Raw genomic sequence first — 15307 nt, 5'->3', positions numbered from 1 at the left:
AAACAGTGTGTAAAGCAAATTATTTTCTTCTGCATTCTACCACGATCCAGTTCAAAACTGAAAAAACTATTGCCATAGATACAGCAAGCATATATGAAGACAAAGTGGTTCAGGGGCAGTTCATCCAGTAACCCAGTAGGATCATTTTATTTGCAGCTTAAAATTTCACAGGATGTAATTCATTTACATTTGAGTAGATTGATTCATCTATTCATTTCAACAAATGTGAAGATGTTTACTAAGCCCCTTTCTGGGGGGTGCCAGGCATGATTCTAGCCATTTTGAGTTTAAAAAAAGAAGCAGTGAGATATTGTCCCTCTTGTCAAAAACTCTACCATCTAGTTGAACAGAAAAGGTATAAAATTATACAAACTATGTAAAATTTCCATACAGTTGGTATGGATGTGTGTTTAAGAGGGTCTAGTTTCACTTCCATGGCCCCCAAAGGAAATTACCAACATACCCACATCTCTACAAAGGAGACATGCCGCTAATTTGTTAAAAGAATTATGTTAAGCACAGTCTGTGGTTTGAAGAAAATGTGGCTATCAAACCAACAGTTTCCCTCTTAAAATTGTTCTTGCTCCAGCTCCTAAAAAAAGATTTTAAAAAAGGATTATTTGATTGACTTGTCCATTGTAAAGTATGCACCTGCTGTGAAATGAAGCCACAGAGGAAAAAAAAAAAGTTGAATAATTTAACTTTTTTATTTGTAAAGATAATCAGGGTTTTTCTGATTACATCTTAACTTCATAAATGTTAAATAACCTATCAGCATCTAGTTGTTGTAAATTATGAAAAGGAGCCTTGCAAGGAATATTAACCAACGAAATCTTTGTTCTTTAGTGAACAAGAAAATGTGTTATGGCAGCTTGTCATCGTGCGACTGGTAACTTTGACACCAAATAACAAAACTGCCATTTGCACTTAGGGTAAATTGGTTCACATGAGTTTCCGCTGCTCCTCTTGCTCTGACATAAATTTATGAACTCAGGAAGTAACCAAGCCGTGTGGCTTGCCACCTGACTTTAACAAATAATGACCATTTCATTTCATTTAGTCGTCAGAATACCAGGGGGCTAGGTCATTTCAGACTCATTGCAGATGGTCTAGGGTTTGCAGGAACACAGGAGGCTTTCACGTCACTGTCCTGTAAACTATGACAGTGGAAGGGGCCCTCTTTGCTAAATAAGTGCATGTCAGTGCTTGACATGTTCACAGCTTCAAGGAGCATTTTCTGTTTCAACACCTTACAGGTGTATGTAAAGGACATTTATTTTTGATTAACCAGGATGTGAAAAATGCATTTTCTGGATACACACTTTGACCAGCCATGATCAAGATTATGTCTGTATTTGAAATGTGGTGTAAGTACAGTTTTGTTCCCTGACCTCCTAGGAGTCCTGTCTTTTAGGAGAAGATATTGGAAGCAGACCAGAAGGTACCAACTACAGACATATAATAAGGTGAAACCTCAGACGAATTGAACAAAAGACCACTCTAAATTACTGCTAAGAATAAAGACTAGGATTTCTTCACAGGCTGCAACTTTTACATATCCAAGTATACGTAAAAAATAAAACTAGATAACCAACTTTTGTTATAACAATAATTACTATATTCAATATAACATTGATTTGTAATTGGAATAAGTGCTTTATATAAAAGATGGGTTCAGCAGTGTTTGTGGGCACATGGAAACAGTGTCATAGCTCTGGGGAAATTTTTTCCCATTTTGCTCAATTTCATTTTGTTTTATAGAGATGTCTGTCATTTACTCAGCACTTTCTGTGTTGTAGTAATGAACTAAAATGTTTTCAATACATTTTTAATTAATCCTTTCATCTCTATATGAGGTGCCTATTAGTGTCATTATTTTACAGGTGAAGAGACTGGTATCTGCAGAGGATGGAGAATTTACCAGGGAATAAGCAAAGTAGAAGAGGGATTTGATCTGACTCCATCCTGTAGTTTATCTAGTTCATCAAGAATTATAGTATATTTTCCAAAATGTGTTTGTCAGACTTTTCCACAAGATCCATCCTAGGATAAGAGAAGACAGAATAAACATGTAATCTGAGGAGGTTTAAAAAAACCTGAAGCAGTCACCATAACCTTGTAAATTATTTTAAGGTCTTGCTTTTTATCTTAAAATTTCATGCAAATTTGATGTTGAATTCCAATGTGTTTGTCTACATCCAAAAAACAATGTATTGTGGAATTTATCATTCAGGGGTACATTTTCTACCCTTTTCTTCTATTGATAATCTCTTTAGCTAAATCATAATATGCTATTATATTTCTGGATGTTAAGTCAATCTGAAGAGAGCCAACCCCAATAACAGCTCAATGTCCAGGCAGTTCTTCCTGTCTTCATTTTGTCATAAATACATGTGCACAAATAGCAAACCTTTTCCCCCACTGCCTTACAAACTACGTTAGGGCAACAACAGGGAGAAATCCCCAAATCTGAGGCAGGATGCTGTGACCTCCCAAGACCTTCTGGAGGGATATTTCCATAACCATATCTTCTGCTGAAGGTCAAATTGCAAACTGAGACGGTCCCTGACTCGCTGGTCAATCTCTTTTACTACTTGGAGCAGTAATCCCCAAAGATCGTCTTTAGTAGAGAAAAAGAAAACCCTGATTAGATTGCTCTTTTATTTTACCTCTAATACAGTTCTTAAGTTTTTCTCATCCGTTAGTGAACTTAGAGCCTCCAATGCTCCCTGTAATCAACTCACTTCATCCAACTCTCTAACTTTGTTTTAATTATAGCAGTCTTACTGGGAGAAGGAAAAGCATTCCCAATTTTGTCTTGCAGTTAAGAATGAGGCCTTGAAGAATATCTTCTAAATGAGCTCATTACATGTACTCACAATTCCATTAAAGAGAAAATGAATTTACTTAAATTTTCTAGGTATTAATCTTTGCTGTGATATCTGGAAAAAAAAAAATAATGTAGAATTTTCTGTTACTTGAGACTGAGCAGAGGCATCATGGTTCCAGTCTGTTTTTCATCCCGTGTCTGGGGAAGATTACACATGATGAATCATTTTAAAGCAATAGTAAGTGACAAAAATTAAATGATGTTTGCACCACAAATAGTATTTATACATGTTCAACACACTGGTTTTGCCCACATAAACTTTTTCTGCTGGTATACAATTAGTTCACTCTGAAATGACTATATATTCAAAACAATTTAGTAAAGTTCTCATCAGTCACTTGTACATACAATTTTCTAATTTTGTGTATTTTAGGGAGAAATATCCATACTCATGTTTGTGAACAGAAATAGTGGGATTCTGCTGGTTTTCCCTAGTGTTAAGGGAGAGGGGAGTTATGTGTTTCACAAATTCTACAAGTCAAAACTAGTTGGGGAAAGAGGGACATGTTTGTCCTTGTCTCCAAAAATACTTTGACAAAAGTCCACAAATGTCCAGGATATATGTATCCCAGTTTGGGAAATCTGCTCTTCAGAACTTTTCATCTTCACCTATAATTTTGTTCCATCAGTGGTAATTCTGACTCCTCCTTCACGTTTGCCCCTGTATCTCATCTGTCTCCAAGACTTGTTCTGCCTGTCTACGTGTTCTCTCAAAATTATCCTTTCACTTTTTCCTCTGATTGTCCTTATTCAAGTCTTTTATCAAGAGACAGCATGAATATAGAGAGAGAAGCTTTGGTCTCAAATGGGCCTGAGTTCAAGTTTTGCTGCCTCTATTAATCTATGTGATATCTGCAACAAGTTTCTCCTATGAGCCCGAGTTTTCTTATTTTAAAAAAATGGTAGTAATATTTATCTTACAATATTGTCTTCTGGTTTCATTCATTCATTCAATCAACATTTGAGCTACCGATCTGTACTCAAATCTAAGCATTGGAACTACCTTGAAGAGGAGAACATAGTCCCCAATTGTATGAAGTTGACATTCCAGTGATATTAAAGAAGATAATATATGATGCCTGACATAAGACAGGAATGCAGTGAGATGCTGTTTTTGTTTGTGTTGTTTCTACAACTGTGCCATAACTTTCAAATTGATAGCTCTTCCTCCTGGTCCACGTGTTTTCTATCCATCATTGACTTGCCGGCAGTGCTATCTTCCTCCAATGTAAGTTAGATCATGGTGACACCTGCAGAGTCTTGTGTTGCTGATTGCATATAAAACCAAAACTTCTGGAAGAAATAAAAGATAAAATAGAGTGGCTCACTTGAATTTGAGAGTGGAGGAAGCAGGGTCTACTTTTAAGAGTCTTACTCTAAGGCTTCTGGTATAGGGAAATGGGGAGAGAAAACCCAGGAAGAAGAACACATTTGGGAGTGGAAAATAGTGTAATTCTTTTTTAGACCTTGAGATTGAGGTCTCTGTGAAGTAGAGTGTTCAAAATACAAATCCACAATGCAGGATAAGCATAAAGTCAGAGATAGGAATTTAGGAATTGATCATACAATAATAGACGTTAAGCTATAAGGACAAAAACATCAATTTAATTGGGATGCTCTAAACTTGAAATTCTCAGTCTCGCTTGCCAAATTCAGCACCACCTGGCACCTTCCCAAAGGAACCGATTGATCAATCCTTCCGATTCTGATCAAGATTTCCTTCAGAGACTCCTTATTTTAATCTATCCTACATAAAGTCCTGAACACCTCTGGTTTCTGCTCACTCTTCTGCCCCTCATCTATTGGAGCTGTAGCTACAAAAAGCAAAACCACATTTAATTCTTTAGACCTCATGTCTCATGGGTTATTGAATCCTATGCTATGGATTTCCTTGTCTCTGTAGCAGAGAAACTTATTTAAGTACTACAAAGGTAAGTGATGAAGCCCACATATGTTAGAAGCTAGCAAATCAATGAGAAACTTTGGTGGGAAGCTTCATTATATTCTTCATTCAAGGCTCATATCCTCTCCTTTAAAGAGTGTGCATGTTGTTCATGACCAAATAAAACTTACAAGCATTTAATTCTGTGACTAGGCTGTGAAGAGGCTAAACTGATAAGACCTCCATTCTTTAGGAGGCATTGTGAAAAATGACAGTTTTTAAACCCAAATTTCATATATATTGAGGTTCATGCGTCTCACTGACAGAGTGGACTGTCCTGACTCTATAATTAATGCACTGGGAATTCTCTAGGTAGACTGTGATTTGGATACTTTATGGGCTATTATGTCAAGGATCTGTGTCAGATGAGATGCATACCCAATGCTAGCAGAAAAATTATTGTCACAAGCAAAACTGGTGGGGTTTTTTATGTACTTTAAGAGTAAGTAAACCTAGGAAAAATACAACATCATTTCTAAGCGCCTTGTATGTATTTGCCTTGAAACATGCCTTTGTTTTTATTTGCCTATAGAGTATATCGTTGAATAGAATTGTTATATTTCATTTGCTTTTGAAAATAGATCATAAACATTTCTTACTTTTAGAATAAGCACTCCAATATTTTCCAACTCAAATTTCTTGCAATTATTAATTGCTATATTAAGCATTGGAGAAGGCAATGGCACCCTACTCCAGTACTCTTGCCTGGAGAATCCATGGACGGAGGAGCCTGGTTGGCTGCAGTCCATGGGGTTGCTAAGAGTCGGACACGACTAAGCGACTTCACTTTCACTTTTTACTTTCATGCATTGGAGAAGGAAATGGCAACCCACTCCAGTGTTCTTGCCTGGAGAATCCCAGGGACAGGGAAGCCTGGTGGGCATTAGTATACCTTGAAGTGTAAAATGTTAAATATACACTGTTCTTAAAAGATGAATGTTTGTTGACCATTTGTTGACCAAACAGAGAAACATGTGTTTTATTCTCTCTCTTTAAAGGGATCCTTGTCCCCACAATGCCTGTGGAGTACAATGTCTTACTCAATGCTGGAAGTGCAACACCTCTGATCTCCTCTGTTGGTCATCATCAATCCATCCTTCTGGAAAACTTGGCTCCATTCACACAGTACGAGATAAGGATACAAGCATGCCAAAAAGGTGAAAGTCTTTCAGACACTTCCCCAGGGTTTTTATAAAAAAGAATTTCATTTAAATTTTTTTCAATAAAAAGAAACAGATTCTCAATTCAAATACAAAGATTAACATTCCATTTCTTATTTGTACTGGACTTTGTACTCAGAAAAAATCAGAGCCCTGCATTGAGTGAAGAATTATGCATTTCTGCACATTAAATCATGAATATTTAAATATATGAAAGTGGTGGTTTTGCAAAGTCTTGTTTTATAAGGCCTTTTAAAAGAAAAACACCTAGATCACATAAAGAAACCATGGGTAATATAAAACAAAATAGGCATTGCGAAAGTCTCCTAGGAAATGTCCTCACCTTGGCTGTATTTCAGTTTTATTTAGGGGTGAGGTAGGAGGAAAGGAGACATTATTAAGCAGTTGAGTTACACTCAAATGAATCTCAACATATTTTACACTGCTTCCCTGATAACTGTCTCTTGAACCTAAACTGTCACCTTGAGTTTCATGGCTTCAGCTAGTGGTCAATAAAATCGTCATCTACCTGTATGGTCTTGAGGAAGAGCCCCACTCACTTCCTTCATCCTTCCAAGTGTTATAGAATATGTAATACACAACTGCTAAGAGAAAAAAGGTGTAACTCAAAACACGTTGCTTCAACTTAGATTAAGGAAATTTACCAATCATATGCTCAACACGAAACTCCTGTCCTTAGGAACCTTTGTCTCCAAATGAATACTATTTCCTGTAGAGTTGGTTAGAACTAGGGGTCTGTGATTTTGCTATGCTTCATTTCCAAAACTGAGTCAGTTTGCCCGTGTTTCTATAAATCAGACCAAGACATTTTGTGTTGGAAAGTATTGTTTTCCTTGCTCCAATTTTCTACAAGGAAATGGCTGTAAATTAAAGTTTTCTTGATTTAAAAGCAAAATCACTTTCTGCATCTCTGTGTATCCTGTGAATTTGAAACCATATCCTTCAAATGCATTATTTGACTTCTGTGTATCAAGAGAACGATCATTTTTAAATATTGGCAAAAGAAGATATTATTATTAAGAGCAGGTCACACATACACTTTCTTTAATCATATTTTCACTTTCTGGCTAAAATAACTGCAGTAAACTAGAGAAAACTCAGTTCAAGGTATAAACTTTACTGTCTGTGCCTATGCAAAAATGTGGTTAATGAATTTTCCAAAAATAATTTCTTATTTAAATATTCAAATCCTGTAGAGATGTAAATGCTAAAGTATGTGTAGAACTGTGTATACAAAATTTCAGATACAATGATTTTCATGGTATTCCTACCCTTCTGTGTGTACATGTAGCTCTTTTTCTCACTTGACAAATTACTAAAGGTATTGTTTTTTTTTCAAGGAGGTTGTGGAGTTAGCAGTAGGATGTTTGCCAAAACAGCTGAAGCTGCCCCCATGGATCTAAATTCCCCTATTCTTAAGGCACTGGGGTCAGCTTGCATAGAGGTTAAATGGATGCCACCTAAAAAACCAAATGGAGTCATCATCAACTACTTTATTCACAGGTAACATTGACTATTACTATTATTGTTAATTATTTAAGATTGTGTACTGTTCCAGTACTGTAGACTCAAATATGTTTTCTATTTCCATAAGGGAATAAATGGGAATTCATGTGTTTTGAGCACCTACTGGAAACTAAAATTGGTACTGGATACTTTTACACATTATCAAAGGGGAGAAAGCTACAACTAATACGTGAGGTTTTTGTTTGAGCCTCTTTGAAAGATGAGACCTCATAGCCCCCAAAGCCTTACCTTTGATGGACAGTTAGAGCCATCCTCTGGAGGTTCAGTGGCCAAGAACCATAGTCATTCCAGAGGAAGAACCAGGTCTAGGACAAGAAATCTAGTTATTTCTCACCACCTAATATGTGAGATTGGAAGGGCTTTTTCTCTTCTTCAAAACATGGCACTTTTCATTTGCAGAGAGAGGGGCTCACACTGCAAGGCCCCTTCTGTTTTGAGGCTTCCACTGGGCTGACTTAATAGTGTTAGTGTAACTTCTTTTCACCATGATGTGCGTAATCAATTAAGTGTATTCACCGAAAATGAAGAAAAGAGGGAAGGAGCAAGAGGGAAGAGAAGGAAAGAGAGATTGAGAAGAGTGAGAGTGAGAATGAGGAGGGTGAGGGGAGACAGAGAGAGTGAGACTCCATGGGCAGTTTGGTTTGAGGACATCGTGCTCCTTGATCCATTTTTCACTTGATCAACATGGACATAGTTTTAAATTAATGTTTTCTTTACATATATAGTGAATAAATAGGAGGAGGAGGAGAGAGAGAGAGGAAAGAAATAGATACACAGAGAGAAGGAAAGAGAAGGAGGAAGAGAAAGAGCAGGAAAGGAGAAAGTGAAACAGAAACAGACGAGAACAGAGAACCCAGCACTGAGAGCTGGCCGCCTGTGTTAGTCCGTTCAGTTTGCTGTAACAAAAATACCATAACTCGGGTGACTTATCAACAACAGATATTTATTTCTCACGGTTCTGGAGGCTGAGAAGTTTCAGATCAAGGTGCTGGCAGACTTGCTGTCTGGTGCGGGCTCACTTCCTGCTTCACAGATGGCCATATTCTCTCTGTGTCCTCACCTGGCAAAAGTGGCGGGGGGTCGTGCGGGGACTCTTTTGTCAGGGCACTAATCCTGTGCATGAGGACTCCACCCTCATGACCTGGTCACCTCCTAATATCACCACCTCGGTGGTTAGGATTTCAATATATTAATTGGGGGGAACACATTCATTCAGATCATAGCAGTGAAACAGAAAAGACACTTTCTAAGACAGACACAGGCAGACATAAAGCTTTTGCAGATGAAAACCCCTTTCCAAAAGCCATGTATTTACATCAGGCGTACAAAGCCCACATGTTTTCTCAGATCGCCATCCCACTTGAGCATCCTTTGTTAGTCTCTCCTGCAGCCTAGCCGTCCAGCACCCTAGACACATCGTGAAACTTAGTTTAGGCTCCTCTTGTAACTTCAGATGGTAAAACCCTTTGATTTAGACCAATCTTCATGTCTGGGTTCGTAGGAAGATTGTGATAGATGAAAGTATTATTGCATTTCTCTATATGTAAATGACATTGCCCAGAATGAGCAAGCAAAATGTTTTCCTCTCCGCAAACATTAATTTGAAGAATAATATTTCTGATTCAAATACACACAAACATGTAAAACTGGCTAATGTGAATTTACATTTTACACTAAGCACGTTAGAGCAGCCTCTAAAATGTTCATCCTCTTGGAATAGTTTTCTTTCATCTACTTAATGCTAATTGTATGAGAAAAGCACATCAAATTCCTATTCTGAATAAAGGGAAATAAAGTATCTGTTATAGACCAGGATGTGGCTTCACTCTGTTGGTTTTGTAAATAAAGCTCATGATTACAGTGACTGACTATTCCGTGGCAGCTATAGAAAGGGAAAACAGGAAATATAATGCAGAAAGCCTGCTTCAATGAAAAATACTGTAAATTGAATTTGACAGCATTTGATGGCATTTGATTATTCTAGTCACAGCCAAACAATGATATAAAGAGTAATATGAAACAGAATGTGTTACTGCCTAGCAGACTCAAAAGCAATAAACCTTCCTCCAATGTGACACAATCACTTCACAATCATAATTGTAGCCTGTTTGATACCTCTGAGTACAGCAGAAGGGCACTGACTGACATAGATACATTTTGTTTTTTATTTAAAGTGAAATGAAAATGGCGCGCTGGGGCTTCAGATACAATCGTTATGTTCACCTACATAGGCATGAATCACTTGGCAGTTATTTCAGCTGAAGTTTAAATGTGCTTAGACAACAACAATATCAAATTTTTCTTAGATAGCTGCAAAAAAAAAATCAGAAATTTGTAAGGACTGAAATAGAATGTAGACACATAGTTCTTTTTCATTCTGGGACTCCATAGAGCCCCTCATATGGTTATAGCCATGAGCCTGCGGGCTTTCTGGGGAGGTTATGGCATGTAATTTCTGCTTCATCATGAGCCTCTTCTTTCTTCTATCACCACCAAAGGAAATCCATTTAGCTCAAATCAAAGATGGGATTTGACCTATGCAGATATTTTCTTTAAGTTGCAGGAAGTCAGTCTGCCAATCCCTTCTTGAAAATGTTTCTCTTTGCTCACTCCCACTCCCTAAAGCATTTTCCCTCAGTATTTGAAGGCAGGGGTAGGGCGGGGAGGTCTGCCCTAATAAGCATATAAGCTATTTATGACTTTAAAAACTAAAACAAAAAATAACCTAATAAGGAAGAGACTATTAATGCAATTGCTTCTGGTTAGTTCACCTGCTGGTTTGATATATTATTTAGGCTACTTTGTTGACCACATGTGAGTTACAAAAGAGATTTCCTACATTAGAGACAAATTTTATGTTAGTGTTTTGCAAACTGTTTACTGATAGAGTTATAAATAAGGCCATCTTAGGCTTTATTCAAGTATGGCTTGTATAATAAAGCTTCTTCAGCATTTCCCCTTTATTTTATATCTGTAATCTTGTAAATGGCAAAATTCACCCACAAAATGCAACTTTCATTTACAAAATCCACTAAACACTCTTTCTTAAGACTTTATAAGACACATAATAAAAATGATCTCCCACTAGGAGCTTCTATTTTGAGAGAGACAAAAATGCATGGGTTTTTAATTCTCAAAAGCAGCCTCTAATTAAAAAAAAAAGATTTGATCAGTGTCAATAAAAGACAAAAATATACAAACACCAACACCTGCTAAACACTGTAAAAGTAAAAACTGATGAGCCTTCCAAGTTCAAGTAATTGAGTATTCTAAAAAGCTCAGTAAGGTTTTGAAGGCTAAAATCTGAGATAGTTTGAATGGACAGATGATATGGAAGAATATTTCAAGCAGGGTACCATAAATAATATTTCTTAGAATGAGTAATTAAGCTGATTGAGTAAACGAAGAAAAAGGGGGCATTGATTGAAAGGTAAAGGCATTTTTATGCAATCAATTTGTGTTATGTGGAAAGGAAGTATGGATGTGAAGATAGATAGATAGAGCTGATAAATATAGACAGATAGATGGATGGATAATGGATGATAATGTTTATTTCCACTGTAAGATCTGGGCTCTATTACAAAGGACCTTTACTATAGTAGGAGATGTAAGTCAAACTAAACAAACAGAAAAACAAGCAATATTATGTGAGAACTATAAGTGTTTGTCACATTTTATTTAATGTGAAAAAATGTACAGGAGAAAAGAATTCTTCCTGAAATATTTATGGAACACTTTTATTGATGGAGAATTCTTGGATAAAGTTAATGTCATTAAGACTTGGCTTTACAAAATAAAAATGTAATGACTATTTAAATTAGAAGTACTTTTTTGGAAAAAAATTTTTGACAGTACAGAATATTACAGAGGTTGTTAATGCCTTTTTTATGACTTATGCATGTTGTATATAATTCCCATTGATAGATAACTATTATTCATTTTAATATATGTAACATTAATGTTTTCTATTTTTAATTTCCCTTACATAAAGGAATTGTTCAAATTCTATTTCTGCATTTAGATACACACACCTCTTATTTTTTTAGACTCAACAATATTTTATTATATGAATATGTATCTTGTATTATTTAATCAGTCCCCTATTGATGGCAAAATAGATGATTTCCAGGTTTTCATTACAAAAGCGATTCTCCAAAAATATCTTTACCATAAGCATATGGAAGATTATCCTTAGTACTAGAAGTGCAGAATCCAATTTTGTTCATTTTAAACTTTTAGAGGTTGTTAACCTTCATTCTCTGGAGAAGGCGATGGCACCCCACTCCAGTACTCTTGCCTGGCAAATCCCATGGGCGGAGGAGCCTGGTAGGCTGCAGTCCATGGGGTCGCTAAGAGTCGGACACAACTGAGCGACTTCCCTTTCACTTTTTACTTTCATGCATTGGAGAAGGAAATGGCAACCCATTCCAGTGTTCTTGCCTGGAGAATCCCAGGGACGGGGGAGCCTGGTGGGCTGCTGTCTATGGGGTCACACAGAGTCGGACACCACTGAAGTGACTTAGCAGCAGCAGCAGCAGCAACCTTCATTCTCAGTCATGTCCAAGTCTTTGCAACCCCATGAACTGTAACCCGCCAGGCTCCTCTATCTATGGGATTCTCCAGACAAGAATATGGAGTGGGTTGCCATTTCCTACTCCAGAGGATCTTCATAACCCAGTGATCAAACCCACGTCTCTTGTATCTCCTGCATTGGCAGGTAGATTCTTTACCACTGCACCACCTTGGAAGCTTAGAGATTGCTAAACGGTCTTTCAAAAATGGGATGTAAGAATTTCTAATTCTGAAATCTCCTATCAATATTTAAACAACAATCTTTCAAATCTTTGCAAGTTCAGTATTTTAAGTGGCATATTATTATTGTTTTAATTAAAATTTTAGTTATAATAAGCCACACTATTTATTTCAAATATATGTTTGATATTTGTGTGTATATAGTATAGTATATATCCTTAGACTATTTTCGTTTGGACAGTTTCTTATTAATTTACCTATATTCATGTATATTAAGTGATCATATTAAAATAACATCAATTATTTCTTCCTATGCTTTTATGGCGCTATTTCTTATATCTAAATGTAGACTGGATTTTGTTTTGTTTACTTGAAGTGCAATTAACAAACAACATTATATTAGTTTCAAGAGTTCAACATAATGACTCAACATTAGTGTACATTTCAGTATGATGACCACAATTAATCTAGTTACCAACTGTCACCATTCAAAGTTACAAATTTTGTACTTTTGAGAATTTTTTTTTACTTTCTTAGCGACTTTCAAATTTGCGATGTAATATTATTGGTCTGGTCACCATGTTGTATGTTACACTTATTTCTTTTATACTAGAAGTTTTTACCCCTTTGCCCCATTCTGCCCATCCCTCAAAGCTCTGGTGGTGGCTCAGACGGTAAAGTATCTGCCTGCAATGCAGGAAACCCTGGCCGGGAAGATCACCTGGAAAAGGAAATGGCAACCCACTCCAATATTCTTGCTTGGGAAATCCCACGGAAAGAGGAGCCTGGCGGGCTACAGTCTGGGGAATCTTAGTCAGACATGATTTAGTGACTGAGTACACATACAATTTGTCAACATTATTTTATAATTTACTGATTGGAAATGCCACGTATACAAAATTCCCATGTGTCATCTTACTCATTTCAGGACTTTGTATTGTTTCATTCATGGTAGATAAAATATTAGCAGGCATTACCTGATGGCAAAGATACCTCAGGTGAATAAAATTAATGGAATAAGCAAAATTCCCAACACTGAAGTTATAGGGTCCCAGTAGCAGTCAGGCTCGGAGAAGGCAATGGCACCCACTCCAGTACTCTCGCCTGGAAAATCCCATGGGTGGAGGAGCCTGGTAGGCTGCAATCCATGGGGTCGCTAAGAGTTGGACACAACTGAGCGACTTCACTTTGACTTTTCACTTTCATGCATTGGAGAAGGAAATGGCAACCCACTCCAGTGTTCTTGCCTGGAGAATTCCAGAGATGGGGAAGCCTGGTGGGCTGCCGTCTATGGGGTTGCACAGAGTGGGACACGACTGAAGCTACTCGGCAGCAGCATCAGCAGCAGTCAGGCTTAGCTGGAGATTTGTTATATGTAGGGAAAATTTAGAAGATCTGCTTGATTCTAGATTTTGGAAGACTTTGAATGCTAGGTTAAGGAGTTTAGGTTTTTGATTTGGAAACGATGAGAACCATTGAAGGTTTGGGGTAAAACAGAGAAACAACGTGATTGATTAGAGCGTGGCATTTGCAGTCAGAAGATACAGCTTCCAGGCCCTGGATCTGCCACTTACTAGTTACGTAACCTTAGGCAAGTCACTATTTTCCCTAGGCTTCATTTTTATGTAAGTTAGGCTAATGAACATAGAAAATAACATCTAGAATTTCATGGGAATTAAATCATGTATGTGAAAGCACTGTGTTAAACATAAAGCATGATTTTTAAAAATAGGAAGTTATCCACGGTTAACCATTCATAGCCATGCTTTGGAAGACAAATCTGGCAGTTATATATTTATATTTCAGGATAAAGAAAGGCATTAATGATAATAAAAGAAGATTGTACTACAGAACACCTAGTATGATTCTGTTTTTCTTTAAATATATAAAATATTTTTACATTTATATGTGCACAAAAAAAAACGTCTGGAAAGTTAAACACCAAAAGAAAGTTAACAGTGTTCATCGCCCAGAGATAGGTTATGGATAATTCTTGAATTTTTTGCTCATCTGTATTTTCTAGTTACTTTTACAGTCAATATGTAATATTGTGTGATAAAGACAAAATGATAAGTTCAGTGAGTCCAGATGCAACTCTATCATCACCCTCTTTATGATTTTCTTATTTCCCTCTTTCTGTGAGCATCATCCTTATTTTCTATAGCAATCAAAGTCTGCTCAAGAAAGAAAAACCACACCAGTTATTTTAACAGAGAGAATTTAATGTAAAGAATTACTAACTGGTGGTCAATTTGTTGACTAGGTAACTGAAAGATGAAAAGAGAACTCAAGATATCATGGAGATGGCAACTGCAGAAAAGAGCTAATATCTATAGGACTGAGGCAACAAAGAGAAATAGCTTGAATTATTAAAACTCAGAAGATTAGAGAGGAGCAGTTCTGATGCTGGGACCCAGACATTCAAGGAGGCAGGGTTGTGGGGTGTGGGGCGGGCATCCACCAGCTGATGCAGGTGTCTGTAGGAGGAGGCATGGGATAAAGCTGGCTTTCCAAGTATTGGGAAAATGTCACACTTGAATCATCTGCTTCCAAGGGAGAAGGATGTACCTCCTCCAAGGTGAAAAATCCTTCTTGGAGAGAACCTTATGTAATCAGCAAGCAAGCAGGAAGCAGATAGGGAGGAGCCAGTTCCTTTTCCCTTTCAGTTCTCTGGCGTCACCCTCTGGCACCCCCTATTGGCAGAGCTCAACATAGAGTCAGCCAGTAGAGCAGAAACGTAGATGATGGTGTGTCATAAAGCCAAATATAGAAGGGTAGGTTTAGAGTTGAGAAACAATGACTTAATAATGAGAACATTCCTCTGGTTCTTCTTGGAACCAAAATTTTGGACTCTAGTCAACCAGTTGGTTATCCAGTCACTGCTTCAAAAAATACTCATTGTCCACTACCGTGTGCCACGCTTCACTAGGTGCTGAGAGTGTGTGGGAGAATAAGTAGAGTCCTTGCCTGCAGGGAGCTTGAGGGATAGGAGGAGACATATAAAAAAGGAAAGTC

The 15307-nt window shown here is 37.2% G+C and overlaps 1 protein-coding gene across 1 annotated transcript in view; it reads left to right on the top strand.

Moving 5' to 3' along the window:
- The window catches only part of LOC139176523 (usherin-like), a 74201-nt gene that overhangs the window by 36420 nt on the left and 22474 nt on the right, over positions 1–15307 (top strand). Inside the window, exons 6-7 of the mRNA XM_070768843.1 lie at positions 5831–5989; positions 7354–7516. Of these exons, the coding sequence (XP_070624944.1) occupies positions 5831–5989; positions 7354–7516 (322 nt within the window). The remainder of the gene's footprint in view (positions 1–5830; positions 5990–7353; positions 7517–15307) is intronic.

The sequence above is a fragment of the Bos indicus genome, chromosome 16 (assembly GCF_029378745.1).
Source record: "Bos indicus isolate NIAB-ARS_2022 breed Sahiwal x Tharparkar chromosome 16, NIAB-ARS_B.indTharparkar_mat_pri_1.0, whole genome shotgun sequence".
NCBI lineage: Eukaryota > Metazoa > Chordata > Mammalia > Artiodactyla > Bovidae > Bos > Bos indicus.
The sequence above is the reverse complement of the archived record's forward strand: the minus strand, read 5'-3'. Positions and strand labels throughout refer to the sequence as shown.